Here is a 24,628-nt window from a genome sequence, read left to right as displayed (position 1 = left end):
TCTCAGCAGACTTCACGGGTCCTCCTCCTCCTCCCCCAGACGAGATCCGACCTCCTTCGCTGCGCCCACAACAAGGAAACGCACCATCACCATCATCATCATCACCATCATCATCATCATCATCATCGTCCCTGCCTTTAAACCTGATCAGATATGAATAAGAAATGAATTTAAAGTGACGTGGCAGCTGTAGAAGTGCAACACAGATGGTTTTCATGCAGGAAACAACGTTTAGCGACTTCTGAACTCAAACCAGCATCATTAAAAGCTTAAAGTAAACTCATTCTGGTTAATTTGATCATATATAAATTAATAATCTTCACTCAAAGTCCACTTCCTGGTTTTTTGCTTTATTTGTCAATATGTTTAAGACCTACCAGGTAATTAAAAGACCCAAAATGAAATAGAAAAATAATTGTTTTTATTTTGATATAATGAAAAATAACTAAACTCAAGGCTTCCTCACTAGTTCTTTTTAGTTTCTATTACATAGCTTTAAAGCCTAACAGCCATAATTAATGCATAAACTAATCATTAGGCTTAAAATAATAAAACTAATAACAATAATAATATTTTTAGTGACTCACTAAGATCAACTCACTATGTTTTCTTGGACTTTCAACCATGTTTTTCATTTGGTACAGAATAAATCAGTAAGTGGTTCTGGTGTTGTTTTGTGTGTATGTGTGTGTGTGTGTGTGTGTGTGTGTGTGTGTGTGGACACATCATGGTGTTACAGCAGGACATTGATCCCGAACGCACATCGAAGCTGGTTGTGGAATAAATACAACAAGTTAATATTAAGCTTTTGGAATATGTGAATTGTGTGTAATAGTCAGACCTGTGTCAGAAACCTCAAATATTCAGAATTATCTGCTAAACATGAAACCAGCTAGCTGTGCTGTACATATCCTGTAAGTACAATATGTTGTGTTGACTTCGAAAACCCAACGTGATTAAACCCTGTTTTTTTTATTTTTGATGAAATATATAATACAACTTCATACAAACATATTTAACATCCATTACTGCTGCAGAACCCATGTTCATAATGTGTGTATGTACACATCTGACCACAACTGTGTAAACACCACCCTGCATTTATCCGTTTTACACATTTGAATACACTGCAGTGAAGCTGTATTATGGGATGCCGCAATGTTACACTGTCCTACCACCACATTCAAACCCACCATCCTGCTGCCCTGAGGAAACCGGCTGACAAACCTCAACGACTGGTTTTGGTCACGTACCCAAACATTAGCACGAGGGGAGGAGATTCACAGCAGCGTCACAGCCCTAAATTAAACCAGAACACATCACAGCAGGATCGCAGATTCCTTTTACAAACAACAAAAGCTTTATTTACAATTTCAAAGTTCATTCAGTTAACAAATATATACTATGTACACATTTGCAAAGTAACCAAAACCGTGTGTATGTTACAGTAACATTAGATCAATCTGGATGGACAGTATAGTTACACCCATAAAAGAATTGTACAAGTCTTCAAGTGCACTTAACGCACACTCACAGCACAGTACATTATTATAAATATTCATAAACATTTCAAAGGATGACAAGGAAAATCTAGTCTGGGTTAATTTGATAATCAAATGCTTTGTGCCTAGGTTTTTAAATTCGGTTATTAAGATCGAACTGAACAAAAGCAGCTCCACCCTCCATCAAACAGCTCGGAGCTTTCGGAAACCTTATCTAATCTACATTGGAAGTCGAAGCGGTTTGATCCACACACATAAAGCAAGGCATAAGACCACATACTGCATAGTTACAGAGGAGAGCTTCCACTTCCTTCCACATACAATCAGTTGAAGAGAGCAATTCGAGGGGGATTATAACAGGGTTAGAACACATTTCTAACCCTACTAATCAAGGTAAGGTACTAATCAAATCATCATTACAGTTACAAATGCCTACAGACCAGAAATACAAGTCATACAGCATGAAGAGATTGGTATCAAATGTCTTTTTCTACATTATATAATTTACAGTTTGAACGTACACCTTAGCAACTGTTAAAACATTAGTCTTAGAAAAGCATTAAGTACTCAGTTTAAGGTCACTTTAGCTCCAAACAGTCAGCGAGGTTTAACAAGCTCTGTCACCCATGCCAGAATGAGTTTATACACAGTTTGTTGGGTCAAAGCAGAGCTGACAGCCAGGACCAAAATGAGCCCTTGGATACAGTCCTACGTGCCTAGCCTCATCAGCGCAATGACTCACTCTGCACAGCCTGTAGGCTGGAGCAATTACGTGTGTGTGTGTGTGTGTGTGTGTGTGCAGAGTCACCACAAACTAGTTCCTGATACAGTTTATCAATAAAGACTCAACTGTGTCTATATGCACAAGTGCAGGAGGGGAGTGATGTGGACAAGGAGCAGATAGCTTTCAGAGTGAGTCAGTTGAGTCACATTTCCTCAGTCAGAGGCGCAGGAAAATGAGAAGGTATAAAAAAAAAAACACAAACATGCTTTAGTACATAAAGGCTGATAAGGCAGAAGCTAAAGTGTTGACAAACTAGTCATAAGGAAGAGCTGTTTTTTAAGGATCATTTAGAAAATGGTAGTATACAGCAGTTAAAAGAGATATTCGGAGAAAATAGGTCCAAAAGGATGTTGAGACATCAACAACCAAACAGAGGCACTTGAACTGAATATTTAGGAGGACCGCCTCTGCTGTCAGGCTACATTCTGACGGCTGCTTTGAACTCGATGCGTGAGGGAAAGCTTAATGTTTCACAGCCACGCTGCTACACAACTAGATAGTTACTCAAAAAAAAAAAAAAAAAACACTTTTACCAGGATGGCTGATGAGGACAAAACCAAAACAAGACGAGCACGAGTGTTTTCTCAGGTCATGAAAAGTTACTGTGCTGTAGAAGTAAGGCTCAAATCCAGCATTTCAGTACTGTCCAGTAAGGTGATTCTAAAACATGAAGCCAGTCCTTTGTGTCCCACTTTCATACGATGCGTGTACTCAAGTGTGTTTTAAGCATGTAGTGTGTTCACACATGAAAAAGTAACCATGGCAGCACCCACACTAACCTTGCTTGACTTTTGGAAGCGATGCTGATGGACACTTGAGTCCCACAAAGTGGTGAACAGTAGAACTACATAGACTGTTAATGGGAGACTACAGCTTCATTTCTATGATGTATCAGCAGCAAATCATTGGACAACTACTTTCCTCAGTGGTTGTATGTTTACCCTGTTAAATAGTGTATGTTTAAAGATTTCTCATATAGTATGGAAGCAGGACACAGTGATGGTGTCGACCAACTGGACATTTGTCGTCACAACAAAGTCATTAAACACTACATCTTTTAAATATTCAAACATTTCCCCATGTTCTGGTTTCCGTAGTTAAACCTCCCACGTTATATATTGCCATATTCACATTTCTTTTTGTGCTTTTACAATTTCATTAGATTTTCTTTACACAATATTAAAATGATCTTTTATCTATGTGTTAACAAGATCACTTACAATTCTTAATGTTAGTTTCTAATTAAATCTTTTCACACAATAAATAATATATTTAAGGAGGCAAAATACAATATCTGAACTCTGATGTCTCAGTGCAGTGTGGTCCAAAAGTGTTCTGTCCGTTTTACATCAACAAACAAAAAGTAGGAAGTCAAAGTGCTGACTTTTAGGGAGTTTGTGCATATTCATACTGGGTGAACAGTGTTGTATTGCTTATACATAGTGCCCCAATTTGAGGACAAAACAGCAAAAGATAGAAAGAAGCAGAATGTTGACTGTGAGCATGTATAATACTTAATGAAGACTGAAGTGTAATAGCCTTTATATCATTTTGTGATATAAGACAAGCTTGGATCTCCTAAAAAATGGGGCACTATAAATCACAATTCCTACACTGAACACTCAATGTGAATTTAAAATCCCCTCATATTACAGCAAAAAGTGACTGTTTACATTCGAATGTGATGGATTACAAAGTCAAACCATGTCACTGTCAAATCACTTTAAGACCCCACTGCATATTATTTATCTGCCAATTTATTATATATATTTACTTTTAGATTTGAGTACAAAATATATTTTGTTTCAGGTGGATTTTCTAGTTCAGTCCCCTATGAAACAATCAGCTTAGCAGCATTAATGTATTTTCAATGCTCATCAAATGGCACAGTCTATGCAATCAAAACATCAACTTATTCTCCAACTTGGACCAGTCCAGGAGCTGAGAACTGAGACTAGATGGTGTTAAGGTTTGAGAAGGCTGTATCCTTCTAGAGGCGTTCTGTGTGTGAAACTCATTACATAACCACTACAATTAGCTGAAGCAAATTCAGCAAATTAAAGTCACAGAAATAAGTAGTAGTTGTTTAGCTGAGAGGTAATGCTGGGTCTGAAGGCATCTTCAGGGCTGCTCACAGAGCTGGCACATCAGCTGGTGGAAGCCAAAGCGGCGGTAGGTAGGTTCACTGCAGTGAAGGAGCTGGACATTGTTCTTGTAAATCTAAGCATGAAAGGTGTCAGGAGAAGTCGTCTCTCTTGGCCCTTTTGTCATAGATTAGTGTCAGCATGTCCGCAGTGTCCTTAAGCAGGGCATCAAAGATGCTGTCAGCCAGCTGCATCTTGACAAACAGTTCATCCTCGTCATAGTTCACCCACTGGGCCTCCTCCTCGTGAAGTTCTTGAACCTGAGAGACAAACAGGATTCACTACTATGGCATAGACTAATATTAGCTACTCATTCTGTGGTCAATCAAGCAGAAAAATGTAAGAACTGAAAGTATAAATGTCATCTCCAAGGGTAAAAATCGAACGACAGCGTCAGGACTGGTTAACTTTCCAAACTCTTAAAAGGGTCAGCTGTTCTTACATAAAGTCTATTTTTAGTCAAGGTGTGTGTGATATTGTGTAACTGGAAATGACACTGTGCACATGTATTAGGGACTTGCTGAAGAGAACTCCCCCTAGCCTGGCATCATATATTTTAGCCATATGTAATTGTATTTTATATAAACAGATAAAGCATCAATAAAGTTAATCTTAAAATGCCCATAATTCGCAAAATCCCCTTGGTCATTTTGGTATATTTATGTAACTCTAGGGTGCATGTAGACATAACACCAAGTATGTTAAAGGTGCACTCCGTCTTGTTTTGTAAGTTTCACTCTGAAAACAGCGAAGCAGTAGCAGCGGAGCAAAGAGCACAGAGACAAATAAGCTTTTGGATGTATGGACAAACTCAGACGTTTCTCTTCTTCCTCCATCCTCTCAGGATCTGAACAAACAATGTATTTATCTGTTTTTGATGGATGCTAGATTAATTTCAGGACAGATGCTCAAACATGAGTCACAAATCCTGACGGTCTTCGACCTAAACCTGTGCCTGATTCTGATCGATCAGTGCATCAATAACTTTTTTCATGTTCACACAACCAAAACATTTAATTTTGGGACCTACCAGTATGTGATCGACTCTGTCCCGCTTCTTTCTGCCAAATTTGAGCATCTTCTGCCAGTCGGTTTTCTGGTTCTGATCTTTTGCCAGACCGTACAGTTTTAGTACTTCTGCTGTGATGAATTCCTGTTCAGTGATCCATATATACAAAAAACAACTTATTAAAAAAGATATAATAATATGAGAAAAAAATATATTTCAAAAATAACTGTAGGATTAATTAATAAGTTGGGTTTCTGGCTGTTCTCCTGCTGTTTGCTGGTGACTGCCCAGTGGTACTGTACCTGGATTTTGGTGAGGTCTCCTGGCATCTTCACTCTGTGGAAGAAAGACTTGACTCTCTGAGGTTTGACCCACTGAGGCTGGCCAGTGTTGGGGTCTTCTGCAAAAATCTCTTGGAGGATCTCCCATGTTAGGTCATACACAGCCTGGGGAACAAGAGAGAATATATGTCAACACAAATGAGAGGAATCATCAATCAGTTACTGATCAACAGCTGCTGCATTTTTTTTAATGCCAAATATCTTGTTTTTCTGTAACATGAGCAAATGTCACAGTTTAAGGTCAAAAGCAAGTGAAATAGCTGGGTAGCCTTGAAAACATTAAGATGTTCATCTGAAAGGAATCTACTGAATAATGGAAACTCGCCTGGCATTTTACCTCAGTGGGCCCTTTTAGATTAAGTGCTGTCTTTTAGACTACTTTGAAGCCCCAGCTGCCTTTCTCTTACTGAAGCAGGATGATTGTGTGCTGATATTTGACTGGTTTTATTGGTAGGGAAGGAAAAGGGAAGTTAGTGTCCCGGATTTCCTGTTACTCTTTGGTTTTACACTGGGGTATCTGTATAGTTGTGTTACACTGACTGCTTTTTTTTTATGCCTTGCAAGTTCTCATATTTACCTTTCTGTAGCTGTGGATGGCCTCTTGGTCCTGGCCGCTGGCCTCTTTACCCAGATATTCTTGTGAAGGTTTGGGATTTGGCAGTTGTCCAAGAGGCAGCGCTCCCTCCCTCCCCAGGCTATAGCTCTCCCAGATCTCCTGGGTGGCAGCATGAACCATCTTCTCCACCTCTGTGGCTGAGTGGGGCACCACCATGGCAGGCTGCTCAGGAAGCTTAGGAGGAAGGGGGGGAGGTAGCTCAGGTCTAGGTGGAGTCTTTACCTGATGTTCTCCACCTGGTGATGAACTGAGCCCCCCCATAGTTGTTACAGCTGATGTGTTTGACTTTCCCAGTCCTCCTCCTCCCAGTCTCTCCTCTTCCTCTCTCTGTTTCTGTTTGAGCCTTTGCTGTTCCCTGCGGGAGCTGAGGCCAAAGTCCTCATCAAACCAGTCTTGATCATCACCGAGGTCATCCAGCAGTTCACGGCTCAGTTCCAGCTCTGCTAGTCGCTTGGCAAGCTCCTCTTGACCACTGGCCCCCAACACCGGACTTTCCTGTTGTTTAGGAAATGCAGGAAAGTGTTAATATCATGCAACACTTCAATAAACCAAAATCTTCAATAAAATTAATTATTCTCCTGAACTGTGATAGCACAGGCCCCATTTTAATTTAAACTTATGGTCTGGTCTTTGTTGTTTGATCTTTTAGAAGTTTTACAGCAAAGAGTACAAAGATCAATAATGTCTGTCAACATAAAATTGGACTTTGCCTGAACATATACCCAAAAACAAGGTTTCTCCAGGTCAAATCAACAAGCACTGTTTGCCAGTAATGTGATTATCACTGCATTTCAACACAAAGAAAAGTCAGTTGGAAGAAAGAGTCCAATCACATTACAATATAGTAGAACTTCAAAGCGTTTTCTTCTAACTGATGAGATAAAGAGAACTGATTAAATTAATAGAAAGAATAGAGGCATTTCCTCTTTATATTCAAATTACCAAAACCTTTTAATACTACATTACTAAAATATACACTCACCGGTCGGTTACACAGCTCGGGAGAAGACAGCTCCTCTTTTTCAGCTGGTAGGAAAAATGGTAGACCATCTTTTTGATCCACTGAAGAGACCCACTCATCTTCCACACTGTCACCTAACAGGTCTCCATTTATCTGGTTGGCAGCTTCTATCTTCTGCTCCTTAGCCTTTTTAATTTCAGCAAACTGCTTCACAGTGTCTCTTACAAAGTTGTTGAAGAGGTTGTCTGTAAATGTGTCCAGTAAATCTGTGTCCCGTTCTTCTTTATCCCTGATAACTGTGGTAAGATCACCAGAGGTAACCTGGTGTTGTGAGTCTTCTCTCTCAACAAGTGTAGTAATCACCTTCTGACTTGGCTTCTCCAGGCCAATCGTATCCATATCAGAGATGAGAAGAGTAGTTGGTACATTTTCAAATTCCAACATTATGTTTCCACTGTTGCCATTACAAACTGGAGGCTTAGATTCTTTGTGGTGCTGTGAATTGAGGTGGGATTCATCTGTCATCTCTTTACCCCCCAGGTCCTTATGAGATTTTTCTTTTTTCTCATTCTTCAGATTTGCTTGTTCTTGGGATTTGTCCCCATCTGTTTTGGATTTTCCCCCATCTTTACCAGAAAAGTCATCAAAGAATGAGTCCTCATCCTCTGTGGTGTCTGTGTAGGTTTCAAATTTATCTGGCAGGTGCATGATCTTGTCTGGAGGAGCAAAAATGCCATGGCACTCATCACACGCAAAATATTTTACTCCATCGTAAGTGCCATTGTTGCTCCCTTCTGACTTATCCAACTCCACGCCAGCCCAGAAGCCATTAGCAAAGCTGGTGGGACCTTTGAATTTCAGAGTGCCTGGCTGAACACCACCAACAAGAACTCGATCACCAATGTTAAAACTTGGCATCTCATCTATAACGGGAGAGACAGGGGTCCATAAAGGAGAGACCGGTGGTGAGTGGCTGAAATGAATACTCTTATTGTCATGGTTGTCTTCTGTCTGCTTGTTGAGATCTAGCAGTCTTCCGGACTGGTGGCTTGGTTCACTTGTGCCAGAGTGATGACTCAGCTCCTCAGCCATTTCCTCCTCTATCTCCTCATCTTGGCTATCATACGGTGTGGTCCTGACAGGTGAGTCCTTTCTTGAATCCTCAAGGGGAAACCTCATTTCCTCATTTGGGGATACTGAGATTTGAGACTCAGAACTGTGATGGTCCTCCCGTGGTGACAAATCCACTGATGACTCAAAATCATCATGATAAGCATCTGCCACAGGAGAAGAGGTTTCAGTATCCTTTATGGGTGCCTCCTTCTTTGAAGAGAAGGTTTCAAAAATAGGGGAGAAGGATGGATGACCAAATGAAGAGCTGTTGTTTGGATGTGGTGAGGTTTTGAAGTCTACTGTAGCGGAATAGGACTTAGTCATAGGTTTTATAGCATCTTCTGCTTTAGAGGTTTCCTTCGCTTCAAATGAACTATATTGATGTTGTTCATTGATGGAAGATGAAACATGTTTGAATGAAGACAGGTTTTCCTGGGAGTTCAATCTGTCTTCTAGATTGAAAAGATGTTCAGAGTGTTGATCTTCCAGTTGGGAGCTTAATTGCACCTCCAAGTCTTCCTGAATGTCAGATCCTTGATCAGACACAATGTGCACATCTTCAGATCCAGTAATGTGTACCTTGGCTTCATCAGAGGGAGGTCTTAAAAGAGCCTCTGAGGTTGGACATACTGGGCTGCCACATATTGGAGTTGGAGTGACTGTTGGCAGATCTTCATCAGATAGTTCTTCAGGCACTGAGGTGGATCTACTACGATTATGTTGAGGAGAGGCATCTAAGATAAAAGGAGACACTTTATTGTAATTTTATTGACATGTTTTCCAAAACACATTTTTGAAACAACAATCAATATAATATAATATTAATCACTTACTGTGGTCTAGGAAAGCACCGGTGCATGTTCTTTCAGAGATTCTGCTGGCCTCAGACCTGTGAGGAATGGATGATTCAAAATTTAGACACTAAACCTTTTTAACTTATTTTATAAGATCCTCAGGATAATGTTTACAGTTGCTTTTGGTACCTGTGAGCAGATGGTTTAATACTAGACTGATCTGCAACTGAGGTGTAGTCTTTGGTCTGGGACATGGTTTCAGCTGTTGAGTCTGGCTCCTTATTCAGTTCTGCCTTTGTTTTCTCAATGATGTTGTCATAGGTCTGAAAATAAAAAGGAGAAAATAAAGGGTAAGGTATGAATAAATGCACTTGTACTTGTATAACTTCACATACACACACACACACACACACTCACCTCCAGCTGTTTCAGTAAGCTGGCCTCCTGTGCCTTGAGACGCTCTTTGTGCCTCTTCTTCTGTTCTTTCTTCAGCTGGTAGGCCATAAACTTTCGTTTTCTGAGTTCCTCCTTCAGAGCTTTGATACGACTCTCTATGTCACTCTGGTCTGAAATGGGTTCTGAAGGCAAATTTTAATGATAGGTCACAGTTAGAATGTGGAGCCAGTGCCAGGCCCCTGATTAGCAAAGGGTAATCCAACTCAAACTCAGACCTAGTTTTCTGGGGATTACTGTACATTTTCTTTAACAAGAATGGGTAGTTCAGTTTGTGCATGTTGCGTTGGCTTATACACAATGAACGAACAGTATTACAAAGATTAAAGGTTTAAATTCTGGCCTGCAAGGCATAAAACACATTAATCTACGATATCAAAGCAGCAAAACTGTCTTTGATTGTGAAATCATTAAGTGCATTGCAAAGTTTTCATTGCTCCGAATACACACACAAAGCAGGTTCGGTATCAGGGAAGTGCTTGAATAATGTATTCCTGGCAGCATCATGTTATGCCTGGCTACACAGAGCCCGCAATATAGCTGCATTATGGGCTCTCTCTGCTTCTCCTCCTATGTCTTCTCTGAGAAATATCCGGAACTATTATACACTGCTAAGATAATATATTTTCAGAGTTTATTGAGTTATTGGATAACTCACCAGTCTGAGTGGCCATGAGGAAGTCAGCTGGCTCAATGCGGGCCTGGTTGGCGGTCCGGGTGGGAGAACGAATCTGCATCTTGCTGCTGCCATGTGAAGGAGAGGCAGCAGGGCTGTGGCTGCCTTTGAATACAGGAGACTGGAAAGAACCAACAGGAAGAGGAGGGGAAGAGAAAAGAATATGACTTCAGGATATGACAAGACAGTCAAATGGACTGATAGAGCTACACTTGGATTAATATTTTACATATGTATGTATTTTATGTGAACTAAAGTCCAAATGGGACTAAACTAAAAATTTATATACAAAAAAAGAAAGAAATCCATACGTGTCTGCTAGGTGAGTGAGAAGCTGAAGTAATGTCCTGAGTGTAATTTGCTGGACTGCTCTGGGTGGATGCCAAAGGTGTTTCATGGACAGACGCAGGCAGTATTAAAGGTGGGCTTCCCAGTTGCTGTGATCCCAGTCCCTCTGTGTGTATACTGGATTCTGGTGTCACTGTGGAACAGTCACCATCACTCACATGCTCTGAAAATAAAACAGTATTTTTCAGATTGTATACGACTTCAGACCCAAACAATCATGTCCTGCTGAACTACATTTATTTGGAAATGTAAGTACATCCTGTAGCTTTACCTTTCTCACTGTCAGTTATGGGCTCTGAGCTTCGATGGTGGCTGAGGCTAATATCAGACTTCTCCTTATTCTGACTCTCTGAAACATCAAGATCCTTGTCTCTAGGTGTTTGCCTGTCCCATACAGCTAGGGCCTCTTTCTCGATCCTACGGACCTCTGCCTCCTCCTGATCCAGCCGCTGTTTCCACTGTAGCAGCTCCTCAGCATGTCGGCGCCTCTGCATTAGCTGCTGCTCCCGCTTGGTCAAAAACCTGGAGAGATGGATGGTAAGATGAAGAGGGAAAAGAAGGGAGAGATGAGCAAAGAGTGGAAGAAGTGATTAAAAAGGAAGATTATAGATGGTGTGAAAAGAGGTGAAGAAATTAAGATAAAGGAGAATATAGAAAGACAATGGGTGGGGAGGAAGAAGAAAAAGAGGAGATCGTGATGAGGAAGAGAAAGTACAAAGACATTTAGCATATGGGAAGGTTAAACACACTTGCAGCAGCACGCAGACCCAAATCACCTGGTCATCTGGTTATCACTGCAAAGTCACCTCAAACATCTGTTCAGCACTCAGAGAAGCAAACATACACACATTTACCATGCCTAGAATAATCGTCCATATAAAAGTGTAGAAGCACCCATCAAATAAAAAACACAAGTGATGACATGTCACTTGGGAGAAAAGAGGAGCAGGAAAGTTGTAGTGAAAATGTCAGATTCATGCAGAAGACTATTGATAGGACACGTGTACACACACACACACACACACACACACACACACACACACACACACACACACACACACACACACACACACACACACACACACACACACACACACACACACACACACACTACTTCTTATACCAATTCTAATAACACATACAGGTTTTATCTTTAAAAAAAAATATCTATATTTAAAATCTTATACTGAGAGTCTTGTAGTTACATACTCTAATACCATATCTCAGTCATCAATAAGTGCATAATGTATATAAAATAATAAATATATTGTGTAATGTGGTCTCCCACAGCTATGGGTGCCATTATAGCGCAGTATTATTTAGCCTTGATCTAATTTAGAGGCCTTTCTCTTGACCTAATGTATACTGATGACAGGCCAGATAGTGAAGAACCAGAATGGGGGAGGGGTTATTTTAGTGACTTCCCAAACTCTATTATAGCCAATGGCCATCTGTACTTATTATCCTATCCTATGCAATACTTACCAAATAAAGAGACAGCTAAGATTTACTGTGCTTATTAAAGACACAGACCACTCTATATCTGGTCTGTTCTCTGCACAGGTGTTCTACATCCATGTCATATAGTGGTTTAATCTCAAGCCATTTTATATCCATAACTGATCTGGAGCTGAACAGCCAGCAGTCAGAAAACGAAGGACATTGAGGAGACATGCACTACAACCCATTCAGCATTAATTGCAAGGGGCAAGAAATAAATGGGGAAAAGTTGCAAATTAAACAGCACAGAAATTAATGAAATCCCAGTTTGGAATCTGAGATTTCCATCCAACAAGGAATGCTGCTGTTAAATAACCCGAACCATTGACTCCATTCACAATCACTCACTTTTTTTAAATTTTCATTTTCATTTTTTATCAACCAGTATGGTTTGATACTCATTCACTGGTCACATAAAACTGTCATGCTAGTTGAGAACAACTGCATAAAGAAATCTAGGTGAAGTTGTCAAAAGGTAAGCTTATTTCATTACAGCAGTTTTCCTTAAGCATTTTTCAAACTTATCCACCGCAAATCCATCCCACCCAACACACACACGCACACACACATACACACAAACCCCCTCACCCCAAAGTACTATAATAATGAAAGTTAAAAACCTCCTAAAACCTCACAGAAACCCCAAACAAAGCAACATATCCAATCACACCTCATTCACCACTCCACGCCCACTACGTCCCAGTGCCAGTGGATGAACACAAGCATGTTCCATGGGGTGGAAGGTGAGGTAGGGCAGAGCTAAGTGGAGGTGCTGGGGAAGAGGTAAAGATTAATCTGTACAGTACCTGACCAACTGGTTGTAGATAAAGAGCTGGAATTTAGGGTGGAGGTTGGGAAGACAGACACTGAGGGAGGCCCAGTGGTGGGCCGTGAACGCAGAGAGGAAGTAGTGGACAGGAGAACAGTGTCTACATACACAAGCACGCAACAGACAAAGACAAAAGAGTCATACAAACATGGGTATGGACATGTACAACACACAAAATGTAAGAGGGGAAAAAAACAAACAAAAAAACGAGATGCAGAGGGAAAAGACAGGTAGAGAGAAAGGGAGAGAAAAGAGTGACATAAGCAAATATAGTAGTATTGCACCCAGTGTGCTAGTCTATCAAGTTTGTGTTAGAAAGTTTTTATGTTGAGACAACTCCGGTCTAGGAGAACAGGAACATTTAAACGATCACGTGGGCACCACGCATGAGGGGTTGGTTGGAGTATCATCACTAATGAAGCTTCCTAAGGTTGTGGTTAGATAACTTATACTTGAAGTGATTACAAAGCCAAATAATAGAATACACCATTGTTTTAGCTATGATCAACAGCAAGACAGTGGTAATAGGAAAGGAAAAAGATGCTGGACTATTTATTTAACAGGATGATGTCAAGTAACCTACAGCGTAAATGCTGAAATGCATAAAAAGACAAATATTTGAAATTCAGCAGTGATCTAAAATCATGTGGTGAATCTATCTCAATATAAAATAACAGAAACACAAGCCAATCAAGTGTGTTCCTAACTGTGTTGCTAGTTTACAAAAATCTATACTTGAGAAGCGAGAGGTGCTACTAGAAAATTGGCTTCTTATTTGTAGTCAAGTTAGTTATGCTAAACCCTAGAACAATTAACCCACTTGTTAGAGCTACCCGGTCATGAGGGGCTCTGAAAATCAACTGACCAGCGCTCTAAAACCTCTGAGGACCTACAGGAACTCCAAGCACGTGCAGTACCTGGTCAGCAGATTAAAAGGGGATCTAATAAAAATGATGCTCAACATATGTTTGTCCTATTTGAAAAATTATTTTTGTTATTGAATGTTTCAGTATTAGGATTGCAGTTATTTAAGACTGTTTAAACTCCTGATCTAAATTCAAAGGGGTGTATTATAGCCTAAGTAATGGGGACTAGTCTAGTTTATAGGAAGAACAACATGGAGCATGCTTCTATTCACATCCACACATTTACACATTCACACACTTTAAACAACAAAAAAATAAAAACAAATATGGCCTGTACTGTCAGTTTAGGTTAGGTTAGTTGCTAGTTAAGGTAAAATGTATAAAATGTCATAAATTTTAATTCAGTACTATTTATGCTAGGGCTATAGGATAAGTGTGCACTTTGAAACAATGCTTGCAAGAATTGTACTAACAGGTTAAGCATATATCAGAACTGTGTTTTAAACTTTTGGCACCAGACTGTGGTGATGAACATGAATGCAAACACTTGATAAGTGTTTTTCTACTGTTGAAAAAAAAAATATAAAGAAGCAAATCACAAGGGAAATGGCAGCAGGACACACTTACAGTAAAAACTGTGTATCTTAATAGGCCAATTAATATATAAAAACAAAATAAATGTCTTTACTTTTCATCCATGTGAGAGTGCATCTTCTTGAGCTTCTGCATGATGCTGCTAGTTTCACTTCCAGAGATGGAGAGCGAGGGAGAGGGGCTGCGGTTATCGTCAGCGTGTCTCATGCTGGGGCCGGCTGGCTTTGACACTAGTGTTTCTGGTATAGGGGTCTCCTTGGTGAATGCACAAATGTGAACAAGCCAGTAATTAGTTAAGCCATTAAAATATCTTTAACTGGTAATTTAAGATGAATACAAGAGGATTTTCTAAAAGTTGTGAAGGTGATTAGTCACTGCTCTACTTACAGGTGGCGCTTCACCCCCAACAATCTTGAGACGCTCCTTCAGCCTGAGGGTTGAGTTTCTCATCCGCTCAATCTCTTCCTGCTGCTTCAGCAACAGTTGCCTTTCCTTCATTGCTGCCTTGTTAGCCTCCTGAAGACGCCTGATCTCAGCCTGGGAACATAATAGCAGGGGGAAAGTAAGTCAAGTTTAATATCACATTATAGCTCAAAGATTAACTGACCCTTGATGCCATCAGGTCTCCACTGTCAAATACCTGCTCCTGTTGTAGCTTCATGAGAAGGCCCCTCTGCCTCTTCCTGATTGGTGGCATTTTATCATCTTCTCCCTTGTCCCTCAGCCTCTTTTTCTGGTGCTCTAGCCAGGCCAACTCAGTTCTGGCCTTCTCTTTGAGAGCTTTCTGGCGAAGTCGCAGCAGTGAGCTTTGGTGTTGCAGTCTTACCTCCTCATCTTTCATATACTGACGCACCATGTCCATAGTGAACTGGGAAAAGCTGTCCTGTCCACCAGAAAAAGCAATGCTTGCATCCTAAGATAACAGAAGAATAGAGGTGAAAAGGTTAGAGTCCTAAATTTCAAGATGTAAGTTAAAGGGATTAAAAAGGGGGAGGGGGGGGGGGGGAGAGAATAAGCAAAGTGAGATAGTGACATGAGATGACAAAACAGGGCCATAAAATAAAATCAAGGTTTTGGAAAGGATAATTAATTTTGTTAGTGGTTAACCTTCAAGATATTGTGTGCCCCTGAAACCAGTGATGTGTTGTGATTGGCTCCATCATCCTCTGATTCTTCATGGTTGCGGGACTTTTTCTCCATAGTTCCTCTGCGGTGTGCCTCAGATGGCAGAAGAGAGCGGAACGATCGCTCTTCAATCTCATCCTCTGTCATAGATTCATCAAACTTGAGTGAGTACTCTGTTGCTACTGATGTGCTGTCTCCTATGGGAAAGAAAAAATAAACTGAGATTATATTCAACTGAGTGTATATTTTAACTTCTACATCTACATAATTTTAAGAGCTATATAAACACGGTTTGTATTGATTCAGTCTGATTAAATTATGGCAGTGAGGTTTTTACATTTTACAGCAGTGGTTATTAAATACATAACTGCAGCTGATAACTGTTTAAAGAACTTTGCCTTGCTTGCCATCCAGTACCTTTCTCATCTAAAACAGAGGGGATGCTGTCACTGCAGAGGGAATCGTTTGCTGCTGTAGGAACTTCGTCATCTATGGAGCTGCTGCCTACTTCCCTCTCGGTCCTCCTGTCAGCTCCCCCTTTCCTCCATTTCGCCTCTTCTGCTTCTTTTTTCACACATTCCCTGTGGTCTGAAGTGACACGTGATGGGCTATGGTGGCTGCTAGAGTCTGGTCCACTGAAGAAAGGACAACAAAGACAGAGTTAGTGTTTTGCAGTATTTCCCCTAAACCTAATGTGAAACAGTGACAAGTGTTATAACAGAGGACTGACAGGTACCTGAGGTTAGGCGTTCTGAAAGACACAGAGTCAGAGTGACTGAGGCTGGTCAGAGAAGATGGGGATTCCTCTGGTCTGGTCATTCTTCTTGACACCTCACTATGAACATAGTGGAGTGGACTCACATTAAGAACAAATACTAACTGATGGTATAAGGCATAAAGGTCTCAATGCATCATATCTAAATACTGTAATTTATTCCAAATTTAAACAATCAGGAATAAAGTATACAACTTGTGTTGACACTGATTCCTGAGGCCTAGTGATGTGAAAATACAATTTCAAAAGAAAAACAGCTGTTCAAAATCTCTTTTGCAAATTGTGTTTGTTGCTTACTTGTCAGATTCGGCTTCATCCTGCTTCCTGGAGCTCTGCTGTTCTTCCTGGGAGTCCAACGTGGAGGAATCAGTGGCAACAGGGGGGACAACCAAAGCTCCTGCTATCTGGGACCTTGCCAATTCTGTCATCTGACAGAAAAGAAAATATTGATCGATTGAATATTTGATGTGGTAAGTCTTGCTGTGGATATTACGCTTTCCTCCTCTGCATTTATTGTTATTTCTTTACTGTAACTCAACAATCAATCAGCTTTTGTTACGAAATGAAGACACAAGCTGTTTTCCAGGCAGAGTAAAAGGCGGTGATTACTAACCTCCTTGATGTGTCGGGCAGCATCGACTGTGTACTGCGCTGCCTCAGCTTGTTGACTCATCATCTTAGTAGTTGCCTCTTGGAGGCCTCCCAATGTTTCTTTGTGATTTGCTGCCAAGTTTTCCTGCAGTTCTATATGAGCCTGTACAGCAAAAAAAAAAAAGAAGAAAAATCATACACACAGAAAGAAAACATTCATAGCTTCTAATTTAAAGGTCAGCTCTGGATGTTCAAACGTATCTCGTAGGTGAGAGGAAACTAATGAACTGTGTGTGTGGTTGTACCCTGGCTACTCTCTGCCTGTTTTCCTCCAGCTGTAGCTGTGTCTCCAGTGCTTCTCTTTCAGCCTTGATCTTCAGCTCATAGAGGTCACGCTCATGTTGCTGCTGCTTGGCCTGCAGTGTCAAAGTTCATTAAGCAGTTTAATGAGCTTAAAGAAGAATTCTTACAGCAAGGTAAAAAAGTATATATATGTATATATAATAAAAACAAAGTGTTAAAAATAATATACAATAACAACAACTAAACAAAACTAATGAGAAAAGAATTACTCAAGTGCAGTAATTATTTGATAGACAAATATCGTAGAATGCCAGAGTACCTAGGTTATAGTAACAAATTCAGTGGTTTTATATTGTGCACAGAGTCTACATGGTTAATATTTTGTTTATGTAATCCACTAATGCTGCAACCTAAACCTTATGCATATGGTAAAAACAAAGTTTAGAAATTATCTGTAGTCCTACAGCATCCCATTATTATTACTCCTGTCATAAACAAAACCTGTACCTTGAGCATTTGGGCTAATGACACACTCTCCTGCTGGGCCATGGACACGCCCATCAGCTTCTCCATGTTGTCCAGCTGTCGGACTGACTCCTCAATGGACTCCAGGTACTGAAGCTCTGCTGCCATACGCTGCTGCAGGACAGCAGGTGAATACTGTAGTTCACCTAGGAGAAAGGGGTGGATGAATAGGTTGAGAAAGAAATTAATAAGAGGGTGGAGTTGGAGGAGTGTAGCACATTGACAATAACGTTATTTACAAATAGCCCTGAGGAGTAGAGGAGTTCTTTGTAATGTTGTTTGTCTTATTTTATTAACGGAGTGAATTTTCTAAAATTCTGTGTCTTTGTTTGTTCCTTAAACTGAAAGTTTAATTTACCTATGGTCTTGGTCTCTGCTATGCCATTGCGAGGTGTGGTGCCTGTGTTATTTGCCCCCAAAAAGCCACTTCTCACAGGTTCCCTAGGGGACTCTGCTCGTGGAGGAGAACCAGCTTCTGGGGAGTCCGAAGGAGAAGCCTGTTTGGGTCTGGCCCCTCTAGATGTCTTACTATCCAGCCCCAAACTAGAAATACAACAGAAAAGCAATGAAATGGTGAATGGTGGATACTAGTATGAGTCTAAATTTGAAACCCGAAAAGAGAGTTTGGCGTCTATGATGATGACGTCTCAGAACTCAATACAATATTGGTGTATAGATGAAAAGCTGAAATTTTATAAAAGGACATCACAGTATCATTTTTAGGACACAATAATAAATTCAGTCTTTAAATAATGCACAGCTCAGTGACATGTTGCAATCTCTACAGACCATTTAAAAAAGAGAAGCAGGTTGATCACATGACAAAGACTGAGGAAGCATAACCCCGCTGTGAGAGGCCCCAACCATGAATAGCAACATTGTGCTGCTGAGAGATGACTGGAGGCAAAGATGATCGTTGTCTAAAGACATCAGAATACATTCCATTTCCCCATTAACATGGAAAGACAAAGGCACTTCTTTGCTAATGATAACAGACTCAATTAATATATAATACTGCATAATAATAACATCATTCTCATCATCATCAATGCTAAAACAGCTAGGTGACATTTGAAAGTAGAAACAGCTTTCAGATTTCACAGAGACAAATAATTATGTGATGTCTCTAAAGAACACGGTTTATGTCACTGTGGTGAAAACTATGAAAGGAAAAAAAACTAGTAAATAGCAAAAACAACACAATGTATGCTTATAAGACACGCTCTACACAATGACAGGTCAGGCATATGAGCTACCTGAGTACCAATAGAGGGCTCAAATATCACTTCTAAGTGCTGAGATAAAACAAAGAGGCACTTTCTTCTTCCCTCTGGCATTAAGCCCAAGCTGTGGTGAAGCTGCCTGACCCACCAACTACCCTGCAGGCCCCCTAAACAAAAAAAACACTGTTTTCTATCTTGGGTCAAACTGCAGCTTCCTCCTGTTGCTGAGCACTACAAGACTGCTTAAACTCTCAGGCCCTCTAGAGAACAGCAAGCCACAAGACTGTTTAGACTGGCAGCCTCAACTAAGGCTCTCAGTGTGGCTTCATAATTTGTCGTGATGAGATAAATTTGCCTTTGGTATTTGCTTTATATACATTAAGTGGAGGTTTTTGAGAGGTTGGAACAACCAACATGAACCATTCAAGTCAAAGCCCCATTCATTCTTCAAGCACACATGTTTTTTAAGATTCCATTTTACTTTAACCTGGAAAAACTTTAGGGAAAGAAACAGTTTGGCTGGTGTGGCCATGCTGTGACATGTCATGACCCTAAAAAAAACATCTATTCCTATTATGCCCAGGGCAGCATAAAAACTATGTTATTGTAATTCAACAGTACTACCACTGTTCATGGTTTTCAGTAGTCACAGGAGGAGGGAAATACCAAATTAAATCAGTAGGTAATCTAAGCGTCTGTACTCCATTTATCTGCCCATTATACAAACTATTCAAGTTAATAGTTAAAGGAAGCTTTTTAACCAATACACATTCAATGAGGAACATAGCATGTAAAAAGTGTTTACTTTTACACCACCATTAACCAAAAAAATAACAAACTCTCTCCTTAGTGCAATGCTCCAGAATGCAACCGACAATCGCGACTTTTAGATATTCCACCCATTTTTTAAATCATTATTATATATTGTATACACCAGAAGGTAGCGAGAAATGGGGTGTGGTTATGAGTAAACCCAAGATAAAGAGTGATTAGGGTGGAGAGCTTACGCAAAGTTAGCACCTACTTCTCAGCCAAATGATCTGGGAGTGTGCATTATTTACGCATTACCAATGACAAATTTACTTTACCTATGTTCACAGTCATATTAAGAGCAAACATTACATCAGAGTGCCTGAGTTCTGACGCTGTAGTTAGAAAAGCTCAGAGCACAAATCAGCAAATTCCCCTTTCAGTTTCCTGGTGCTGATTGCTACTATTATCAGCTAGACATCAGTTCATATCACCTATGAAATATCACATCTGCATCTGTAAAGCCATCAGATGATCTTGCAAGATTTTCAGCACCACTATAAATATTGATTTATATCATCTCAATAAAGTTAAACATTTAGTCCGGAATCAGTATCAAAAATCATCACAGTATCACCATAGCACTAGTTCCTGTAAAATTAAGCAGCACATTGTTATTTCTGTAAATCACATATTTATATATGTGTTCATTTATTACAAATGCTTTTATCAGAAACACAGTTAAGATAGAAAAAAATATATATGTGTTGCATTGTGTGATGTTTTTTTTTACTGGTGTTCTTTACATTTTCCAGTGCTACTAGTGGCAAAAATGAAAGTCTGGAGGCCTTCCTAAATGTTGAGCATTACCTTTGGCGAGAACGCCCTGAAGATTCCCCTATAGTGTCACTGGAGTGAATGCTCTTGGGTTGGCTATGGGCAGAGCTTTTGTCTGAGCCCTTCTTCCTGGAGTCAGAGGACAGTGCCTCTGATGGGGGTGAGCAGGAGCTTCTCTGCTCTTCTACCAAAGTTGCATCACTTTGGTCTGATGCTGTGCCTGCAGAAGAATGAAGTTATAATGAGTAGTAGAGGGATTTGTTACTGTAAAAACATACAACATGGCCATGAAGGAACAATTTAACCGCAATTTGATCAAAAACATTGCATCTTCAGAACCATAAAGGTATTTATACCCAAATATAAATTCACACCTCGTTTCCTGGTAAAGTGCTTGGAGAGGGGTGAGGAGCCTGATGCTGAACCAGAGGAAAGATGTGGTGAATGAATGGATGATTGAAAGGATGATTGCTGGGAACTGATTCCTCCAGAACCTTTTTCATAAGGAGACCTCCTCATTAGCTCCTCAAAGTGACTGTTCACACTGATGGAGAGAAGGAAATATGATCAAATCACTAGAAAACCATTTGACACAACACAAAACATAAACATGCACAAAGTTTATGTCTTATGATTGTACTGCATTCTTCTCAAGCCAAAATGTCAGCAAGGAAAAAACAGTGAACTCTTTAGAGAGGAACACAGTATTTCTGTCTGTCTGTGCCTGCAATATGTGAGACATGGCTGCCACCAAGTGGCCACCTAGAAGAAATACACATTTTTCCTTTTACCTGGGTGAATTGGAAGCTCTTTTCATTTGGCCACTTGCTGTGCTGCTATGTAATGAAATAAAGTCATCTTCATACACTTCTGGATCACAGGGGCCATTTCCAGAGTGCAAATAATGGGCAGAAGGAGAATTCCTCTCTGAGTTTCTGCCACTCACTGTAGGGACAAGGTGGAGACAAAGGAGAGATTGACAAGACTGTTGGTACTGTCTGTTATACATATTGTTAATACCACAGGGTGGACCATTTCAGCATTAATATGATATAGTCTCAAGTTTTGTGTACAGAAAATTTGACTCTAGCTTATTTTACTCTGTATGAAAAGGTACATAAATGTGAACTAACCTTTAATATGGCCATGAAGGTTCTTAGTGAAAATGTTGATTACACTTAAAGGGCTTCCTGTGTTCAGCTCTTCCCAGGCTGCTTTACTGTTGTCCTGCTGAGCAAACGGGTAGCTGAGAGTGGGACATCTTGCTGCCTCCTTCTGGAATTCAGATAGCCGTTGGTAATCTGGTCTTTGACCAGAAAAGGAATCCACTGCCTCCATGCAACCAGCTGTGCTAGGTACATAATTGCTGGAGCGGTGAGCAGGGCTCACCTCATCTTCAGAAAAACTCCCCTCACTCAGTATGGGACCCTCACTGATGGAACCTGCACTTGACTCATGGATATCTGTTTGATTTTCCTCCTTGTCATATTCTCTTCTCAGTGCCATTTTATCCATTCTCTCTACCTTTTCCAACCCATTAACTAGTTTTCTCCTTTCTTGTGTGTAACTTTTAACAATAGACCCCGTTACATTAGAAGTAAATGGTGGATCAGTCAAATTCAAACATGTACCATTCTTTTGTTTCTGTCCCTTGGGGGTGTACAGACTGCCTGCACCTGATAGAGTTGTGCCATTGTACGAACTATGACCGGCGTTACTCAAAATCGTCTGGATCCTAAACGCCACATCATTATTTTCCATTGCAGCTGTTCCTGTCCAGTATGCATCATCAACGTTAGCCTGAGGAACCAAAATAGTATCCATGTCCACTGAAGTTGCTGTACCGTAGTTGATCCCCTCCCCAACAAGCTTTCGTGCCTCGCTCTCTATACGGTTGGAGAGGGATGCGGCTGTGGCCTTGAGGGCCTCAATGCGAGACATCTTGGAACGTGACCTGTTAGACGGTGCTGTGGTTAGCTGCTGGCTGTGCCTGATGTCATCTGTGCCCACTGCTGTCTCCAGCCTCAGAAGGTGAGAGAAGAGATGGTCACCATAAGGGACTGGAGCACTGCTGCAGGGACCCGTCATAGGTTGAACAGCTGGGCTCCGACTGTCAGGATGAAGCCAAGAGGCAACTCCACCATCCAGATCGGTCCTGCAACAGTGACAGAAAAAAACATTGTTGGAATTAAAAGATCAAATGATCAAACTGAACATGTACTGAATCACACAATTGCAAAACTTTAATATTTACAAAACAAGGTGTTTACAGCTATTCTGGGTATTTGCTGCATTATAAAAACAACTTTCTAAAAACATCTTAATGTACTGTTGCAATATAATGTCTCCTGTCACTGTAGCTTTGACTTTCTACATTGTCAAGACAGGACAGGACAGGACAGGAAAAACCATTAGACACTCTCATCTCCAGGCAATTAACTCACATGTTCTTTCATGTATCTAAAATTGAAGTAGTGACTGTAACTGTGTCCTACAGTAGCTTTGTTCAATCTTGTACAAAGAAATGCAGAAAAATAAGCCTTCAAGGGTACTTCATAAAAAACAACCATCTGAGAACAGACTACTTCTGTTTGGAGACATGTGGTTCACTGTTTTGTCTTTAACCAAAAGTGTTATTTCCAGGGTATACACAAATATCTGTACATACAGAGGGTTAATTGTTGATCTGTGTTGAAGATCAGCATTAGCATCAGCAAAAGCATTAGTGAGCAAGGCAGGGAGTTCTTATGTGTACAGTGGCAAGACAAAAACCCTGTGGTCCCTTGGAATTAATTACTGGTCGACATTCTTCCTTCAGAGCTGCTTTAGCTCTCTCATATTTTTTGGACGTCTCATGTGTGGCTCTTTTAAAGTTGTTCCATAGCATCTCTTTTGGGTTGCATCTGGGCTCTGCCTCGGCCACTTCTAAAGGTGGATTTGTTTTCCGATTTTTGTTTTGTGTGTTTTGGGTTATTGTCCTGTTGCATCCGGTTGGTTCTACAGAGTTTCAGCTGACTTACAGACATTCTCACATTATGCTGAAGATTTTTTTTTATATAATTGGGAATTCATCTTCCCCTCAATTACTGCAAGCTGGCCAGGCCCAGATGTATCAAAGCAGGACTGAATCATGATGTTTCCTGCCCAATACTTTACAGTTGGGATGTTGTTATGATGATATGCAGTGATCTTTTTTATGCCGAATGTAGTGCTGTTTCTTTCTAAATAGTTCAATATAGCATCATCAGTCCACAAAACGTTTTGCCAATACTGCTGTGGAGGGTCAGTGTGCTCTGTGCAAACTTCAGGCATGCAGCGAAGTTCTTTTTAGTAAGCAGCAGCTTCCTTTGTGGTGTCCTGTCATAGACACACTGCTTGTTTAATGTTTTAAGTACTGTAGACTCAAAACAGATGTTAGCCAGTTCCAATGATGTCTTCAAATCTTTGGTAGTCCCTTGGGGTTGTTTCTTTACATTAATGTGTTTGTTGTGGTATTGGGGTCATTTTGACTGGCTGTCCACTTCTTAGTAGAGTAGCACAGTCCCAAATGTCTCCATTTGTAAATAGTTTGCCAAACTGTAGACTGGTGCATTTCTAAAGTCTTTACTTTGTAAGCATTTTCAGCTTTAGGTAAATCAATAACTCTTCCAGTGAGAAAGATCCTGTTGGTGAGGTATGGCTCACATAAGCGTATTCTTCTTATACAGTTCACATACTTTTTTCACTTACACTGTGAGGGTTTTATGGTTGTTCTCAATAAAGACTTGGATGAAGATCAGTTTACAAATTAATGCAGAAAACCATGAAATTCCAAAAATTTGTATGTACCTGGATAATGGAGAAGGTGGTTGATCATTCAAAGACCTATCACTGCTGGAAGGGCTCTGTGGTGCCTCTAATCTTTTGTTCTCCTTGTCTGACTCTCCTGAGGGTTGGTAAATCGGTCTCTGTGACAGAACACATCAACAC

General features: G+C 40.4%; 1 protein-coding gene across 4 annotated transcripts in view; it reads right to left on the bottom strand.

Annotated features, from left to right (window-relative positions):
* Positions 1-1,337: 1,337 nt before the first annotated feature.
* Positions 1,338-24,628, bottom strand: part of cep350 (centrosomal protein 350) — a 31,341-nt gene continuing 8,050 nt past the window's right edge. The window contains exons 11-38 of one of the 4 annotated variants that reach the window (XM_026344555.1): positions 24,488-24,606; positions 21,793-22,814; positions 21,451-21,604; positions 21,034-21,203; positions 20,693-20,879; positions 18,208-18,392; positions 17,832-17,995; positions 17,327-17,437; positions 17,044-17,184; positions 16,728-16,858; positions 16,392-16,490; positions 16,073-16,290; positions 15,638-15,852; positions 15,171-15,443; positions 14,918-15,067; positions 14,625-14,785; positions 13,048-13,170; positions 11,013-11,263; positions 10,705-10,904; positions 10,376-10,514; positions 9,682-9,842; positions 9,454-9,587; positions 9,304-9,359; positions 7,379-9,204; positions 6,358-6,891; positions 5,742-5,885; positions 5,461-5,583; positions 1,338-4,690 (exon numbers count right to left, since the gene is read on the bottom strand). In XM_026344555.1, the coding sequence (XP_026200340.1) occupies positions 4,523-4,690; positions 5,461-5,583; positions 5,742-5,885; positions 6,358-6,891; positions 7,379-9,204; positions 9,304-9,359; positions 9,454-9,587; positions 9,682-9,842; positions 10,376-10,514; positions 10,705-10,904; positions 11,013-11,263; positions 13,048-13,170; positions 14,625-14,785; positions 14,918-15,067; positions 15,171-15,443; positions 15,638-15,852; positions 16,073-16,290; positions 16,392-16,490; positions 16,728-16,858; positions 17,044-17,184; positions 17,327-17,437; positions 17,832-17,995; positions 18,208-18,392; positions 20,693-20,879; positions 21,034-21,203; positions 21,451-21,604; positions 21,793-22,814; positions 24,488-24,606 (7,359 nt within the window). In that variant the 3' untranslated portion in view covers positions 1,338-4,522. The remainder of the gene's footprint in view (positions 4,691-5,460; positions 5,584-5,741; positions 5,886-6,357; positions 6,892-7,378; positions 9,205-9,303; positions 9,360-9,453; positions 9,588-9,681; positions 9,843-10,375; positions 10,515-10,704; positions 10,905-11,012; positions 11,264-13,047; positions 13,171-14,624; positions 14,786-14,917; positions 15,068-15,170; positions 15,444-15,637; positions 15,853-16,072; positions 16,291-16,391; positions 16,491-16,727; positions 16,859-17,043; positions 17,185-17,326; positions 17,438-17,831; positions 17,996-18,207; positions 18,393-20,692; positions 20,880-21,033; positions 21,204-21,450; positions 21,605-21,792; positions 22,815-24,487; positions 24,607-24,628) is intronic. The other 3 variants (XM_026344573.1, XM_026344564.1, XM_026344582.1) reach the window with 3 other exon arrangements.

This window comes from Anabas testudineus, chromosome 4, assembly GCF_900324465.2.
Source record: "Anabas testudineus chromosome 4, fAnaTes1.2, whole genome shotgun sequence".
NCBI classification, from domain to species: Eukaryota; Metazoa; Chordata; class Actinopteri; order Anabantiformes; family Anabantidae; genus Anabas; species Anabas testudineus.
The sequence above is the reverse complement of the archived record's forward strand: the minus strand, read 5'-3'. Positions and strand labels throughout refer to the sequence as shown.